This window comes from Lepidochelys kempii, chromosome 12 (genome assembly GCF_965140285.1).
Source record: "Lepidochelys kempii isolate rLepKem1 chromosome 12, rLepKem1.hap1, whole genome shotgun sequence".
Lineage (NCBI taxonomy): Eukaryota > Metazoa > Chordata > Testudines > Cheloniidae > Lepidochelys > Lepidochelys kempii.
This window is the reverse complement of record NC_136391.1, coordinates 7,441,623-7,458,310: the sequence shown is the minus strand read 5'-3', so window position 1 is coordinate 7,458,310 and position 16,688 is coordinate 7,441,623. Positions and strand designations below refer to the sequence as shown.

The 16,688-nt window shown below is 53.5% G+C and overlaps 1 protein-coding gene across 3 annotated transcripts; it reads left to right on the top strand.

Moving 5' to 3' along the window:
- Window positions 1-552: 552 nt before the first annotated feature.
- ADGRG3 (adhesion G protein-coupled receptor G3) lies at window positions 553-16,260 on the top strand. 3 transcript variants are annotated; one of them, XM_073307408.2, is made up of 13 exons: window positions 553-1,228; window positions 3,096-3,125; window positions 5,005-5,185; window positions 5,713-5,854; window positions 7,905-8,051; window positions 8,649-8,771; window positions 8,849-8,888; window positions 9,897-9,997; window positions 10,709-10,821; window positions 11,772-12,052; window positions 12,547-12,640; window positions 13,942-14,231; window positions 15,002-16,260. In XM_073307408.2, the coding sequence occupies exons 1-13, from the start codon at window positions 1,159-1,161 to the stop codon at window positions 15,112-15,114; spliced, it is 1,725 nt and encodes a 574-aa protein (XP_073163509.1). In that variant the 5' UTR covers window positions 553-1,158; the 3' UTR covers window positions 15,115-16,260. The 3 variants fall into 3 exon arrangements, with proteins under 3 accessions (XP_073163509.1, XP_073163508.1, XP_073163510.1); XM_073307407.1 differs by lacking the exon at window positions 553-1,228 and having other exon boundaries at window positions 2,895-3,125; XM_073307409.1 differs by lacking the exons at window positions 553-1,228; window positions 8,649-8,771 and having other exon boundaries at window positions 2,895-3,125.
- The last annotated feature ends 428 nt before the right edge of the window (window positions 16,261-16,688 follow it).

Here is a 16,688-nt window from a genome sequence, read left to right as displayed (position 1 = left end):
AAACTCCAGTCCCCAGAGTTGATTTGCTCATGCTGCTCAAGGAATGGAAACCCACCGAGCCCACTGAGAGCTTTCCCTGCTTTTAATTCTGAATCCACGTTCTTTGGCCCATGAGTGGTCAGAAAGGCCAGTCGCTTTGCTCAGCTCTCAAGGGGTCCTGGCCCTGACATCATTACACTGTGGTGTGGAGGAGCTGGGAACTTGGGACTGACGGCACATGAGGTGTTGCCAACTCTCATGCTGTTACGGCAAGTCTCAAGCTATTTGAGGTTGTTCTTAAAGCCCCAGCTCCTGGGGTCATGTGATAAGGGGAGACTCTCTGCTTTCTATTTTTTTTTTTAAAAGTTCCTTCCTCATGCTCAGGGTTTGGGGGGAAGAGCTTGTAAACATGCCCCCTGATGACTGGGACACCAAAACACATAGGAAAGGAACCCTGCATTTATTTTTCTTCAAGTCTCCTGAGTTTGAAGCCAACCTTATGATTCGGGGGAAATGACCTCTTGATGTCTGACGGACTGGAGTTGGTAATCCTGCTTTTGCGAACGGTTGTTGGAAAGGTACTTACATTTGGGGCTCACATATGGTCCTTCCAGCTTTCCAGCAAGAAGCCACAAGCGCTGGCCAGAAAATATTGAGCCCATCACTTTCCTGGGCCGGGGGGCATAGGGGCATCATAGAGGTGACAGCATCTGGGTGCTTGATGGGCTGGAATGCAAGGGGCGCATCTTCCCCAGGCGCTTCTAGCCCTCCGACCCACTGAGCAGCATTGACCTTGGACCCAAGGCAGAGGGCACGTTTTTTGCCAGACACTTAGAAGAGAGGAGATTTAGGGGCTCAGATGGGATTGTGGCCCCCATGACAACAGGAGAGGAACCCTCAGAACCACCCCGAGATGGGTCAGGACTTAGGAAAGGCAACCCCCAGCTCTGAGCTTTGAGGCGAGCGACCTGTCACTCATCAGCCAGGAACCCTCTATCAGCGAGTTTGCTCTGTAAAGGAGCAGGAAGGATTGTGAAGTTTTCAGATAGGAAATGACACTTCCATTGCCTAATTTAAACCTCAGAGCACAGGGCTGGTGACAGAGCCAGAGAGAGAGACGAAGCAGGACGGTGCAGAGAACCCTGTGGATAGAAAGAGAAACTTACACAAGAAAGGAGAATGGTGAATCTGCTGCACAGCATGAAATACTCCTTCCTGGTGACAACCCTGAGCCTCCTGCCACTGCTGGGTGAGTAGAGGAGAAGAAGCTAGTGGGGGGAAGCCAATCACTCTGTGTGTGTGTGTCACTTGCAGATGCTTTGGGGGCTTTCCTATGCTTTGGCCTAGTGGATCTGGGGCTTTGAGAAAGAAAAGGGAAAAGTGCCCCCCACCCTTAACAGGCTGTTTAACCACGGGGCTGCAGTGCTGGTTTAACCAGTGGGACAGACACTTCCATTTGAAAGGGGGAGGGATAGCTTGGTGGTTTGAGCATTGGCCTGCTAAACCCAGGGTTGTGAGTTCAACCCTTGAGGGGGCCATTTAGGGATCTAGGGCAAAAATTGGGGATGGGTCCTGCTTTGAGCAGGGAGTTGGACTCTAGATGACCTCCTGAGGTCCCTTCCAACCCTGAGATTCTATGAAAGGCCAAAGTGATCAGCTGAGAGCTAGGAATGGCAAGAGAGATGGTTTCCCCTAAGCTTTTGCGCTATATGTTGCATTGCAGCCCGGTGTGGGGGGGGCCTGCTCTCTGATCATGTGACCAAGTTTGGCTTTTTGGCTGACTGCAGCGCCAGTCCCCTGGTGTCTGACAGGGAGCGGCTGGTAGGGTGATTTTTGTGCTCCCTGCATTGTCGTGGATAGGGCAGGTTGGGAACCAACTTCATGAGCATTCACCCAATCCAGTGGAAAGGGGTCGCCTGCCACCGCCAGCTGTATGCTGAGTATACTGGCTACAGCCCGGGAGGCCAGATCTGCTTTATTGCCGAATGATGAGGGGGTGTCTAGAACACCTCTGCTAGGCCGGCGGATGTCCCTGGAACATCACACATTAGCCAGAGCTGGGGGAATCCTGCCAGAAGTATCTATGCAAATATGCTCCAAAGATAATCTGAGCATTTGCTGTGGGCCGAGCCAGCACCCCCTGCAGTCACTGGGTGTCTTTGCAGGGACTCCAAATGGGGCAGGATCGAGCAAACACTCGCGCAACATTCAAGCAACTGACCTGAACACGAAAATCTGTTAACCCTTGGAGCCCGGATTACCAGCCCAACGAATGCAATGTACTAATGTATCTTTTATGTGTATCGTTCTCTCTCGACATAGCTAGACTCACAGAAATGTGGGGCTGGAAGGGCCCTGGAGAGCTCCAGCCCCCGGCTAATCTTCTGAGGTTTCTCAGCTAGAAAAACCACTGTTTGATGCAGTGGTATTGAAACAGAGCCCTGGATTGAAAGGCACTAGAAACAACTGGCTAGCCCATGAGCTGCTACATCGCTTCAGACCAGCTGAGGATCTGGCCCTGTGTCAGTAGCATGGCCGTGCTAGGTATTAGGGACAGTGATCTGCGATACGGATTATTACCTATTCCGTGTAATAGCGTTCTGTGTATCTTTAGGGTGCTGGCACACCGGGAGCTGTAGGTCTGGCCGGGGTTTTGCTATTGGCATCTGTGCCATGCTGAAGATGTGCGTGAACTCAGTGTGGGCGAGGCGATTCAGTCGCAATCTGCATGTGATTGGCTCGGGGCCGTGCATGTGGCTGAGGCAAAGGAGTGATATTAAGGGACCCTCCACTGATGGTCTCGCCTCTCCTAGTCTTTCCTGTTTCCTTCCCTACAGGTTCCTGACGTTCTTGCCCTAGGCGCCCTGCTCCAGTGGCTCTAAGCCAATGGGAGGGAACCGGTGGAGGGAGGGAGAGAGGTGGGGAAAGAAACGAAGGCGAGGAGGAGACATAGGACGAGACAGACTGAGGCTGGCTCCAGTGTCGCGGGACCGAGGAAGCGCCGAGTGATTCAATGGCTCTTCCGCTGGGTCTCGTGCATTGTGGTGACGATCTTTTTCCTCCTCTGATGCCACTCACTGACCCTGGTGGTTTTCTCCATTTCCTTTTTGTTCCAGACTGCGTCAGAGGACAAGACAAGTGCTGGGGTGAGTCCCCTCCTCTGCTGAACCGGGCCGCAGGTGCAGATCCATGTTAGGCTTGCTAAGGATGAATCCCAGGGGACCTCCTTCTGCCTCTGCTTTCCATTTTCCTTCCTCCTCCGATGCGAGAGTGCCTTAAACAGCCACCCAACCCAGACCTCCTCCCCAATCCCGCACCCTCAGCTCCCATGACCCAACGAGCCAACCACCTCCTGTCTCTGCGATGCCACGAGGCACTGCCAGGGCTGGGCTGATGAGGGAGAGTAACCACAGCCCGAAGGCAGAGTGGAGCTACCCCTGTTCAGACAGACTCCGCTACATCCTGTGGGAGACAGGGCCACAGCCTCGTAGAGTGGTCTGAGGAAGGAGCCCCCTTCGGAGGCCCTCAGTCAATCCGGGCTCTGCTACTAGATCTGCTGTGTGACGTGGGCAAGTCACTTCACTTCCGTTTCTCCGTTTCCCCATCTGCCAATGGTGATGAGACTAGTGACCCACCTACCTCTCCCGGGTGCTATAGGATTAATTATCCAATGTCTGTACAGGGCTAAGAAGATAGAAAACTAAGTACTGCCAGGAAAGCTCTCCTTCATATTCGGCCCACGTTGCTATTGTCTCACTTTCACCCATTACTCCTGGTTATACCCCCTTAGCCCACCCGAACAGCTCCTTAGCCCATCCTGGGCCCTGTTCCATCAGGTCACCCCAGATGTTCCTAAAAGCCTGGGAGATGCTTTAAGTGCCTAGCTGTAGGCTGCTCCCACAGGTTTATTGGTAGAACCACATCCCATTCAGGGATTTACGTCCAGGGAATTCAATCTGATCATTAACCAGGCCATTGCCACCAAACCTCCCTGGTGTGACTCCATGAAGTGCTGCCCTCCCTGTAGGGGCTGACTTTCAGGTTCATTTGGATCTGGATGTTTGGTTTAGACCCATCTCTGGCTAGAATCGCATGCACCATGGCCTGCCTTCATTTGCAAGAGCCCGAAAGCGGCTCTATATGAGGTCTCATGCTGAGCTGATTCTCTCTCTCCCTTGCCAAGTCGCAATGCAATTAGATTGGTCCCATGGGACCAAGGCAAAAAGGATGAGAGCCCAGATAGCAGGCTAGGAGTGAGGAAAGTCTGCTTGAAGTATGAGGAGATGTTGTTGCTGCAGGCAAAAGGACAGGTGAGGAAACCAGTTTCCAAACCTGAGCTCCCCCGGCAGCAAAAGTAGATCCCAGGGGAGGGCAGAGACAGTGCGTCTTGTGTTGCTCTCAAGAGTCTCTCCTTCCACCTGGCCAGCCATGGGGCTCTGCTGCTGTTCTGGCAGGCTCCTGAGCGAGCCGGATCCAGCCCTCCTCGAGAGCTGGCATGGGTGCTAAGGGGCAGAATCAAGGGGCAAATGGACAGCAGGATCCCCGCGGGAGGGAGAGAGACCGAAAGGAAGTCGGTGCAACTCCTTTGACGTCAGGGGCGTTGCAGGTGTTTGTGCCAGGGTGAATCCAGCTCAGAGCATCTGGGCAGGTCAATCCAACACAGAGGGCAGGCTCTGATCTACTGTCAGATGCCTCTGGCCATGCAATGAAAGCTCGGCCAAGGGCTGCCAAGGCTTACAGATCGCATCCTGGCACAGCTAACCAGCCTCCCGCTGCTCCCCTGTTAGGTGCCCAGCTGCAGTCCCTCTGAGCCCCTGAAATAGCATGGTGGGGGGGCCTCATGGTTCTTTTCTAGCCCATTAATTTCAGGCAGTCACAGCCTCCTGGACACTGTTACTCACTTTCCTTTGTTCTTGGTAACCCTGGGTTTCCAAATTGCTCCCCGCACGTTCCCTGACAGCCAGAGGGTGAGCGGGATGTGGGGTGACCTGGGAACACCCCCGCTGCTGTGTTTGCCTCCCTCAGCTTTGCAGAAAGAACCCAGGGGGGACTCTTACCCTAGCTGCTGTGACATCGGCCTGACCGACGGCGATTTACCAGTACAGCTGGAGTCAGCCAGGAAAATCACGAGCATCCCCGCCTCGTGTGAGGAGCTGCTGCAGGAGAACAACACCTTCTGCAGCTGTGTGAGGGACAAGATCCACAGGTACGAGGGCGCGCACGGGAGCGGGAAGGAGAGTGTCACCCGGGCAGGGCTCTGTTGGAGAAGGTCCCTCATGGCTAAGGGAGACGGGCAGGCCCGTGCTACAGCAGCCAACCCAGGATTCCCCCACGTCCTGGCCCAGGAGGGAGGAACCTGGCCCAGAGGTCCCCCTCATTCCACCCCAGCAGGAAAGGGCTCATCCTCTGGACAGAGGGGGTCTATGCCAGAGTTTCCCCCAGCCCACTCCAGGACAGAGGGGTCTGTCAGTCCCAGAGTTTGCCTTGTGCTGAGGTGAAGAGTTCATGGCCTCCCACCCTGGGAAGGGTTATTCCCATAGTCCACACCAGCCGGGCTCTTTTCTGGCTCTCTTCCCTGCTCCCCATTAGCTTAAATATGCCTAGGAAGCACTTCCCTTGCGTCAGCTTCCTGGGGATAGGACACTTAGTACATGGTGGCCATTTCCTGCCTGGCAGGAACAGCTGCACTCCCCCCATTCACCAGTTCTCAGCATGTCCCTCCTCCCGTTGCAGCTTCTGGCCTGACTTCGAGGAGTACCTCACCGGGAACGATGCGAATGAGAGCGTCATAGACATAACAGGGGCAAAGGCGCGGGTCCAGAACGTGAGGACCTCCATCGCCCACGATCTCGTCTTCACACTCACGCCGAATGAGGTAGCAAACACCTTCCTTCCAAAATGGCAGCATCTTCTCCTTCTGAGCAGGGGCGAAATAAATCATTGGGCCTCTAGCTTCTCAGACAGACACCTCAGGGCCTGGGTGATAGCATGGGATGGCTGCACTACCAGAGTGCTGAAGGCAACTGCCATGTGGCGTTAACCCCTGCTAGTGCACTGCAAGCCATGATGCAGCCAGGTGCTTCTTCAGAGCTCATGATTCCAGCTGCACTAGAGCTATGAAGAAAAGAGCCTCTTGAAAACACCACTAGAGAAGGTGGGGGATGCTGCCAGCTGTATCTTGCTATCTGTAGCTCTCACATTCACCGCAATGGTTGGTGTGGGCCAAGTTAGTCGAGCAAACGTAGGACACCGAGGCCCTCCTTATCTGCAAGAACTTCCTTCTTCTCACAGAGGTTACGCCCAGCCTGTGTGGCAAAAGCTAGGCTTCAATGTTTTCTAGTGGCTAGAGTGGAGAACTGAGCATCAGGACTCCTGCCACAGATGCTCTGAGTGACTTAGGATCAGTCACTTCCTGTTTCTGTCTTTTGTTTCCCCATCTCTGTAGTGGGTAGAATAATATCCACCTCACAGGGGCTTCATTAATGTTTGTAAAGTGTTTGTGGATCCTGAGATGGAAGGTGTAACAATGCTGCACTTGGTGGGACACTTCTGAGAGTATCAATTCAGGACAAATTGCTTAAATCAGGGCAATTACAGCCCAAGGCTGGGGTTCCTTTGCACACCAAGGCCAGCCAAACAGAGAAGACTTCAGTTTTACCCCACTGGCTAACCACAAGTCACACAAGCAATTCCCTTAGACACTCCAGTTTCCCAGGTTTCAGAGTAGCAGCTGTGTTAGTCTGTATCCGCAAAAAAGAACAGAAGTACTTTTGGACCTTAGAGACTAACAAATTTATTTGAGCATAAGCTTTTGTGAGCTACAGCTCACTTCATCGGATGCACGAAAGCTTAGGCTCAAATAAATTTGTTAGTCTCTAAGGTGCTACAAGTCTTCCTTTTCTTTTTCCAGTTTCCCAGTATCACCACCAGTGCCACTCATTATGGGGATGACTGGTTATGAAAACCAATACCCCCAAAAAAGAAAAAAGGTTCTCCTCATCCCAAACGACCGAGCCTCAGACCCAGGTCAATATACAAATTAGATCTTACCCACAAATCACGCTGTTGCCAATCCTTTAGATCTAAAATCTAAAGGTTTATTCATAAAAGGAAAAAGATAGAGATGAGAGCTAGAATTGGTTAACTGGAATCAATGACATACAGTCACGGCAAATTTCTTGGTTCAGGCTTGTAGCAGTGATGGAATAAACTGCAGGTTCAAATCAAGTCTCTGGAGAACATCCACAGCTGGGATGGGTCATTCAGTCCTTTGGTCAGAGCTTCAGTTTGTAGCAAAGTCCCTCCAGAAGTAAGGAGCAGGACTGAAGACAAGATGGAAATGAGGCAGCTGCCTTTCATAGTCTCTTCCAGGTGTAAGAACACCTCTTTGTTCTTACTGTGGAAAATTACAGCAAAATGGAGTTTGGAGTCACATGGGCAAGTCACATGTCCATGCATGACTCCATTCTTTACCGGTGGCAGCCGTTGCTCACCTGCTATCTTGAACATCCCCAGGAAGACTTCTTATGTGGATTGGAGTCTTCCAAGATTTATTATCAGTTAAGTGTTTCTTGACTGGGCACTTAACTTGAAAATTCCTTTCTCAAGAAGCTGACCAAATGTTTTGCTAAGGCTACCTCAGAGTCAAAACACACTGAGATACAAGTACATAGCCAGTATTCGTAACTTCAACTACAAAAACGATCCACACATTCAGACAGCATAATTATAATTAGCAACTCACAACCTTTCCATAGACACCTCACACGACACCCTTTGTACAATGTTTGCTGCAAATATATAACAGTGGTTGCAACAATGATTTACACGGTCATAGGTTATGTCAGTAACGTCGCAGAAGGTGCTCTAGAAGAACAAGACATTGTTAGCAAATAATAATCAACTATTAATGGTCCACGGCGTAGGTCCCCAAGGAGCTAGACACAAGTGGGAAGAGGAACGGGAGCAACGTAAAACTCCCCAGGGGACTATTTCAGTCCATTCGCAGCGAGACAGACTATGTCAAAGTGGCAGTGTTGGTGCTCGACGTTGGACAAGTGGGCCTGTTTAAGGTAAGTGTTGCCGTAACAGTCAGAGCAGAGGTTCAGCTGATCTCTTAGCCGTCCTGCCTCTGGCCCTGAGCAATCCCTGATTCTCCAGAGGAAGGCGAACGCCCCCATCACGCATCTCACTGACCAGGCGGTGTTGAATAGGGAGTGGTCGGCTATGGCGGGGATCAGATTATGCCTGGCAGCACGAGGGTACATTCTCCTGATGAAGTAGACACTGACCCATGACAGCCACTACTTGATTCCACAGCTGATGCGGAGAGGTATAAAGGCCAGGTGACTGAATTAACTCCTTTGTGGCCATACAGAGTCTTATAGGACCCATGGCAGCACAAGGGCTGCATTGCGATGCTGCACCCGTCGGTGGGGCAGCAGCAGGGAAACAAGCCTAGGACTGCTGGCTCTAAAGGCATGAAGCTCGACTACCTGAGCTAAAGGATCCAGCCCTGTTAGACAAGGGGGTTCATCAACCAGTGAGTCTCCACTAGAGAGAGACAGAGCACTGCACTAAGTGGGTACGGGTTCTGCCACCCTTGCGAGCTTGAGGTCCTCAAGCGTACAGACTAACTGTGGCCATGGAACTATGCCAATGTCCCGCAGGACCCTGACCAGACAGGCACCATGCTAGACAACGTCATGGTCAGTGTGAAAGTGGGAGGCAGGCAAATCACCGGGCTCAATGACTGTGTAGAACTCACCTTCTCCCACGGACTACTGCCCCAGGTAAGCCAGCATTCCCCTCCCCTCTCCTCCTCACCGGGGGAGGCCACCCTGCTCGCTAACCCACTCTGTCTTTGCAGAACGTGGCCCGTCAGTGCGTCTTCTGGGACACCAAGAAAGGTACGTGAGGTGGAGGGCCTTGGCAGGACTGAGAATAAACACTAGCTTCACCCAGGGAGTGCAGGCAGCCCCTGGCACAGCCCAGGAGAGGCTTGAGATGAGAGCAGGAAAAGTCTTGCAGAGACAAGCCGCGCGTCCAGAAAGGACTGCACCTCGGGCCTACCAGGGTGGGACTAGATCCACAAGACCCTGCCGCCCTGCCAACCCCTCTGCGCTGAGAGCTAGCAGCACTGGGGCAGGGCCAGTCTGCCTCTTCACCTCTGTGGAGCATCTGCGCCCTCCAGCGCCGAGGCCTTGTCTGGAAGGCGACACGGACACCCTTGGGCGCCGGTGCTCACTCAGAATTGGTTGGGCTGCGGTTGCTTGACGTGTTTGGCTTTTTGTGTGTTTTAACTGCAATTGCTCGCAAATTTGAAGTGCCCAGTCCTGGGTCCATTCCTGGTCAACGGCGCGGGGGCAGGCCCTCAGGCAGGCAGGAACCACGAGAGCTAATGTATTGTTAGAATAATCCCCAGAGAGGCCTCTGGTGAGCAGAGCTCAGAATTTCCCTGTAGCCAGGTGAGTGATACAGGAACCAGCCCGTGTACGTGTATCTGATGGGCCCCTCCCCTCATCATCTCTGCCTCAAGATGTATTTCACATTTAGTAACTTAATGTCCAGGCTCTGGCTGTGCCAGAGGCGATCACATGGTATATGTCCTTTGTTCTCATAGGCTAGACAGACACCAACCTATGTATGTATATGTCCCCCATCAGTATCGCATCTGAGCCTATACCGTGGTCTTTGCAAGCCATGACAGGTGAGGCCTTCATCCCACCCCACGTCCTTTCCTTCACCATCCCCTCCCCAAACTGGAGGCTTTACTCGGTCTCCAGGGCACTCACTTTGAGGTCTCCAGGGCACTCGCAGGGCCATTCAGCTTCCGTTTCTCATTGGTGGCTGTGCGCAGCGAGGATTGAGGACGTGCTTGGTTTCCACTCCGTGGTTTCTCCATGTGACTTTTGCAGGCAGGCGCGGAGGATGGAACACATCTGGCTGCCTCACCGAACTCAGAGACAGGGGGACCATGTGCTGCTGTGATCACCTGACCTTCTTCACCCTCTTAATGGTATCACGTATCCTCTGTACCTACTGCTTTTACATTGGCTTCTGTTGCCTGCTCCATCCTGAACTCCAGAGGCCAGGTCCAATCTGCGCTGGAGCTGTTCCATATATGAACTGGCATGATGGCTGTACGTTTACACCTCATCTGAGGCCTGTAGAAAGTCAGCCCAGCTCCAGTGACAAAGCTGGGCTCCACCTCTCCAAGCCCCTGGTCTCTAATCAGCAACAAACCCAACCCAACACCTTCAGTGGCTGGATGGCGGAGGGGGACGTTCTCCAGCTAAGCATCTGGCCTGCAATACCAAGGCAGAGAGACTTAAATTCTCGCCTCCCCAGTGAGGTGCTGCCCAGTCTTTACTGTCCATTGCAACCATAGCTAATCCCCGCTCCTCCTTCGCCCATCTTTACAGGACATGGCAGGAGTGACTGGTCTGCTCAGAACCACATCTCTCCTTTTGTGCTGCACTCAGCCAGGCAGCCTGACTAGCTCTCTCACGCTCCACTCCCCTTCTCCTCACCCAGGGGCGTTCCCAGCTGGACCTGCAGCAGCAGCCCTCCCTTTAATCCCCACCCCAACCCTGCCCAGAAGGTCAGCGTTGCTGTCCCAGCGGCTCCAGCAGGTTGTTAAGCTGCCTGCGTTCTCGCGTCCTCTGCTGACTGCTGTCGCACCAGCCCGCGCCTGTGGTAACCCAGCACCTGTGTGTGTGTTTGACAGAATCCGTCCCTAGACAATGCCACAGCCCAGAAGTTATTTACTATCGCAGATGTCGGCTGTGGGATTTCCGTGGTCTTCTCAGCCCTCACCATCAGCCTGTACTTTGCTCTAAGGTAGGACACTTCCAGCTTCTCTCTCAGGCTCTCTCTGAATGTTCCTGGCATCCCCACCCTCCCTATACAGCCCTCCCGCTGGAGCCTGGAACTGGGCGAACGCAGAGTCTATGGGCTAAGCTCAGCCCTAGTGTAAACTGGTGCAGTTCCAGTGACTTCACTGGTTGTACCATCTGCTTACACCAGGGCTGAGACTGGCCCCAAATCCCCCCTGAGTCAAGGGGAAGGGAAGCAAGAACCGTCCATGGTCCGGCGTTCCTGAGGCATCCCTCCGCTGCAGTCACCCCATTGCAAGGGGCAGCCTCTGAGTGTCTCATTTTCTGCCAGTCACTTGGATTGCAGTAGGGCCCAGAGGTCACAACCAGGGACTAGGCTGCTGTCATGTTGGTCTCCATGCACACAAATACCAACAACAAAAGAGTCTCTGCCCCAAAAAGCTTCCAGTCTCCTCCCCTCTCATCCTCTCTTGGGGGGGAGGGATAGCTCAGTGGTTTGAGCATTGGCCTGCTAAACCCAGGGTTGTGAGTTCAATCCTTGAGGGGGCCATTGAGGGATCTGGGGCAAAAATTTGGGATTGGTCCTGCTTTGAGCAGGGGGTTGGACTAGATGACCTCCTGAGGTCCCTTCCAACCCTGATAGTCTATGATTCTTCCCCCAACCGGGTCCTTTGTTTTCCCCTGGGTCATGCCATGTCTCTCTCTGCTCTGTGTTTCATTAGGAAGTTCCGGCGTTAACGTGTCTCTCTCTCTCTCTACATGGTTGGAGAGATTAAATCAACAACCCACATTCATGGGGCTATCTCACCCCCAGTGAAGGATGAGAGTAACCACTCCTTGATTTCCTAAGAGGCAGCGGAGAATGGGAGCTCTGAGAGCAGCGATGCTCTCTGATGGGTGTCACTCTTTCCCTGAGCTGTCTTGGGTCTTCATTGAGCCTCATTTCGCTTTCAGGTTCGCTTACAAAATATTCAAGTCCAATGACACGGCCAAGATCCACGTGAACCTTACGAGCAGCCTGCTCCTCCTGAACCTGGCCTACCTGCTGAACAGACGGATCTTCAGCCTGGGCCATACAGGGCTATGCAAGGGCATCGGAGGCTTCACCCACTACTCCCTGCTCTGCTGTTTCACCTGGATGGCCATTGAGGCCTTTCAGCTCTACCTGTTGGTCATCAAAGTCACCAACATCTACATTCGGCACTACATGGCGAAGCTGTCCCTCGTCGGCTGGGGTAGGCTGCATCTCCCCCAGCTTGCTAGGGGCTGGATTGTCAGGCTCAACGGTGGGCTCCCTAGCCATGGAGAGCTTAGGGCCAGCTCTTAAAGGGACACAGCCAACCTGTTTGGGACCAAAGTCTGACCTCCCTTAGTAAGAAGGTTAGATCCTCTGGATTTTAAATATCTACCTTTATCAGAGATCAATCCCCCCCACCCTTGGAGTGGGGCACAGCAGCGGTTCACAAGGCACAGCAACACTGCTGGGAGTATAGGAGAAGGAGACCAGAGCCCACCCAACCTAAGTCTCCAAATGATATCACAGCTCCACAAAATGGCTTCTTAAAACAGTTTGCATCTGCTGAGATTTGCCTGTTGTCTCAGACCACGTCTGGACCTGGGCGTAGATGGACAAGAGGTCAGACCAGAGCATTTAGAAACAGAAAGAAAAAATAGCCACCCATCTCCCCCTTCCTCGGGCATTCACGGACCCCTCCCTTTGCTTTTTCAGGCTTCCCTGCTCTCGTGGTCACCATCACTGGCAGCATGAACAGCTATGGAAAATACACCATTATGGATACGGCCAACCGGACCACCGTCACCCTGTAAGTTGCACCCTCGCTCCTGGCTCTCGGTGGTGTGGATTAGCTGTGTCTCGGCTTGGGCAAAGCAAGCCCGCTCCTGTTCCTTTGCTGCCTTAGAAAGGAAACTGGACCCATCTTTTCTTTGCTCCTCAGCTTCGCCCTCTGTTCAAGGTTAAGCACTAAAAGCTTGCTGCAGCGGTGTTAACAAGCCCACCCCATTCACTGCAGGGCGGCCCTTGCATAGCTCCAGAGGGGCAGGTAGAAGAGGCCAGGGGAAGCTAAGCCTCCCCAAACAGCCAGCCCACCACCTTTGGAGCGCACCGCTGTTGAAAGGGTGGGTGTCCCAGCTGTAGCCTGGCCTGTGCTCCATCCCAAGGCCCCGCTCCCACTCGTGCTCTTCCCCCACGGCTTCGCCTCTTCCCATCCCAGCTCTGCCCGCATGGGGGCCTCGCAGGACGGGGTGAAGAGGTACGCGCAAGCAGTGAGTGGGCAGCCAGTGAGTAGTGGGTGGGGGGGCTTTGGGGAGGGGGCTTAGCAGGGCCAGGGGTGGAGCATGGGTGGGGCTTCAGGAGGAGGCAGCTGAGCAGGGGTGGGCCTCAGGGGGGGGCCACGGTCCAGGCACGTGCAGCCTCCCCACATGGAGAAACCACGCACTCCCCATGCATAGCGCTATGCCCAGACTGTGCCCCAGCTGTGACATGGGGACACCACCCACTGTAGAAGTGAAAGGGGAAGACTCAGGGCCCAGTTGTGCCTTCCTTGGGCAGCCGAGGCTCCCACGGACCTCAGCGGGGAATTGGGGAAAACAAGGAAAGCAGGATCTGGCCTTCAGCATCCGTGCTCCAGCCTGCTCCTGGCAGGATCATATGGCCTAGGGATGGGAGTGGAGGCCATTCCTAGAGCTTGGCCGCTCCAGCCCATGGGAAGCCTGTGTTTAAAAGGGCTGCTTGCCCTATCCCAGTACACACCACTGCCCCGTGTCTTTGGGCTTCGCTGTCTGCTGCAGTGCTCACTGGAGTTCCCGAGGTGAGAGAGGGGGAAGAACGTCACTGCCCAACATCACAGACCAGGGGCGCCTAGCACCGGGGCATTCCCGACCACAGACCCTGTCACCCTTCTACCCGCACCCCCCTTCTGAAAGCACCCGGCCCTGCCTTCTAGGAGGGACTCTATGCAGAGGGGTCCCCATGCTGGGAGAGCCACGTGCGCCGATCCGTACAGGAGCAATTTCTTGGTGTGCGGCCCCATTCCATTGCCTGCCGCCCACCCCAGCTGTGACATCTTAGACCCGCCGTCCAGGCTCACTGTGTTGTCCCTTGCAGGTGCTGGATAGACTCCGCTCACTTGGTGGTCCATTACGTCACCAACTGCAGCTACTTTGGCCTGATCCTCCTCTTCAACACCCTGGTCCTCGTGGTCGTAGCCTGGAAGCTGTTCAGCCTGCAGCGCGCCACAGCGGGGAAGGAGGAGAAAAGAAAGGCCTGGAAGGGGGGCCTCACAGTGCTAGGCCTCTCCTGCCTGCTGGGAGGCACCTGGGGGCTGGCCTTCTTCACCTACGGCGCCATGTCCATGCCTGCAGCGTACCTCTTCACAGTACTGAACTCTCTCCAAGGTCAGGGCACAGCTCCCAGCTAAAGCACAAGGCCAGGCAGCATGGCCTACCACAGGTGCTCAGGCATTGCCGAGCGGCTACACTGGCAACTCGCCCCAGGCTGGAGGGCCGCAGCCGTGGCTCAGGGTGGACCAGATCACAGCTGCCCTCCCTTTTAATAGAGAGATGTGACCCACTAGCGCTGTAGGTCGCAAAGAACAGTGCTACATCCTGAACCGAACGGAAAGCCATTCGGACCTCTCGTAGCTAGAGCCGTGCATGCTGGGACCTCTCTGCAGGCCACGCTTCCCTGTTGAAGAGGAAGGCGGTTCTGGGGGGCCAGGCCCAACTGCAGCATTCTGCGGAGCACAGAGCTAAAGAGCTGCCTGCCCCCGCAGCGAGGGATGTAGCTCTCAGGGGGTGGGAGGGAGGGCACGCAGGTGGCTACCACCCCACCTGCACTCTCCCCCTGCAAGAGTTTACTCTTCGGAATCCCCCCTTTAGCGAGGGCTGGACCATTAACAGCGGCTCAGCTAGGGCAAGTGAGTTTAGGAGCTTCCTTCAGCTTCACCTCGGAAGTCCATGGGCTTGCTGAGGCAGCAGGAGACAGGGGACGTTCCCCCCGGAATGGTGTATAAGCCAATCTCCGCTTTCACCTGTACGTACTAAGAGCTCATGAGGCTAGGTTCAAACTTGTGCTGGTAAAGGTCCCTGGGCCATTAGCCATAGCGTTCGCCAGCAGGACAGATTCCAACGTTTCCACCCTGACCGAGGCCTTTCTGTCTCCACAGGTCTCTTCATATTCATCTGGTTCGCTGTTCTCTACTATCCAAAGAAAGGAGCAACCACATCCTCCTCCAGCAGCGGCAAGAATGGGAAAGTCACCACCGCTTCCCACAGCTAACTGTAGGCCCAGCTTCTCTTCCAGGCAGAGGGGGGCTAGTTCAGAGGAATTTGCCCAGTCCACGTAGCTTCCTCAATGAGCGGAGAGGGATGGGCAGGGCGCTAGCAAGGTGGAGAGCCGTGCTTAGGCTTGCGTGGCAAGCACAATCATGCAGTAGATGAGCCCCTTTCTGTGCTCCTTCCCATGGTGGGGTGGGGGAGAGGAGTTTTGTCTAGCAGTCAGAGCAGGGAACTGGAAGTAAGTGGCCTGCGTTCTGTGCCTTGTTCTGAACCTGATGCACTGCATGAGGATCAGAATAATACCTTCCTTACAGATGGGTGAACCGTGGCACAGAGGAGTCAAGTTATTTGCCCAAGGCTACCAGCTATGGCTCAGTTTATCCCCCTGTGAAATTGATTTGCCATAAGAGAAACTCTTCACAGAGGCCAACCTCTCTGTCTGATTAAGGGGCCTTGGTTACCTGAAGACAGAGCCTAGAGCACCTGGCATCTCACCTACTTCAGCTAATGTCCCTGCAGATCATCACAGCTTTCTTGTGGGCTCACAACTGCCCCTTACTCACTTAGGTCAAGATCTGCAAAGGTATTTAAGCACCTTACTCCCATTGGATTTTTCTTCTAAGGAGCTCCCTCTTGAGAGAGAGAAGAGGAATGAGATCTGAATGGAGACTTCTAGGCATAAGCTTGATGGATTCAAGCTCTATAGCTTTGCCCCTTTAGTTAAGGCGGAAGAGGACCAGGGGTTGGAATTGAGCCAGCAGGAAAATCTTTAAGCGCAGCAGGACAGGGGTGAAACCTCACTACAGGTTCATGGATGGAGTTTAACTGAGCTATAGCACAATCAGATAAGAGGATTCTGTCCCCCCTTTTGCAGGTGTCTCTCTTGCTATATATTAATGGGGAATAAGTTGGCTCCTGGGAACAATTCCCAGTTAGCAGATTCCAATAAATACAGATAGGTAGAAGGGTGCACACATCTCTCAGAGCTGCAGAGGCTTGATGGGCTGACTTATTTCTCTCTCCCTCCTCATTCCCTGGAGTTGGAAAAGCAGCTCTTCCATTTATCAGTGGGAACTCCATTATGCACTAGGCCATTCCATCAAAATTCCTGAATCCATTTCTAATCCATGGCACTGCACATGTACTGCTGAGGACTTTTGAATAAATAAGTGAATTAATACACCCTGCATATTGAGATTATTCCCTCCTGACGCCACTGGGAACCTCCAGGGTGTGACACTGAGCACAATCAGAAGTCTGGGGGCAGCAGATCTCTCTCCATATTCTCTGCTTACTCCTTTCCTTTGGGTACAGAGTTGCTTGATCTGCACCTTTCCTGAAAAAGGGCATGGTTTGAAGCACGAACAGATTTCACTGCAATGGCTGCTTTTACAAACAGGCTCAAGACACCTCATTCACCACTTATGTACAGAATAGCCTCCTAAATGGCATTAACAGTCCCTGAAATACTTAGGGGTAGCGAGAACTGTTACTGAGTAATTCTAGATAAAGTAATGCAAGAGGTTTTTATACTTAGTGTATAGTCATACACAGGCCAGAGCTCGCAGTTCCTGT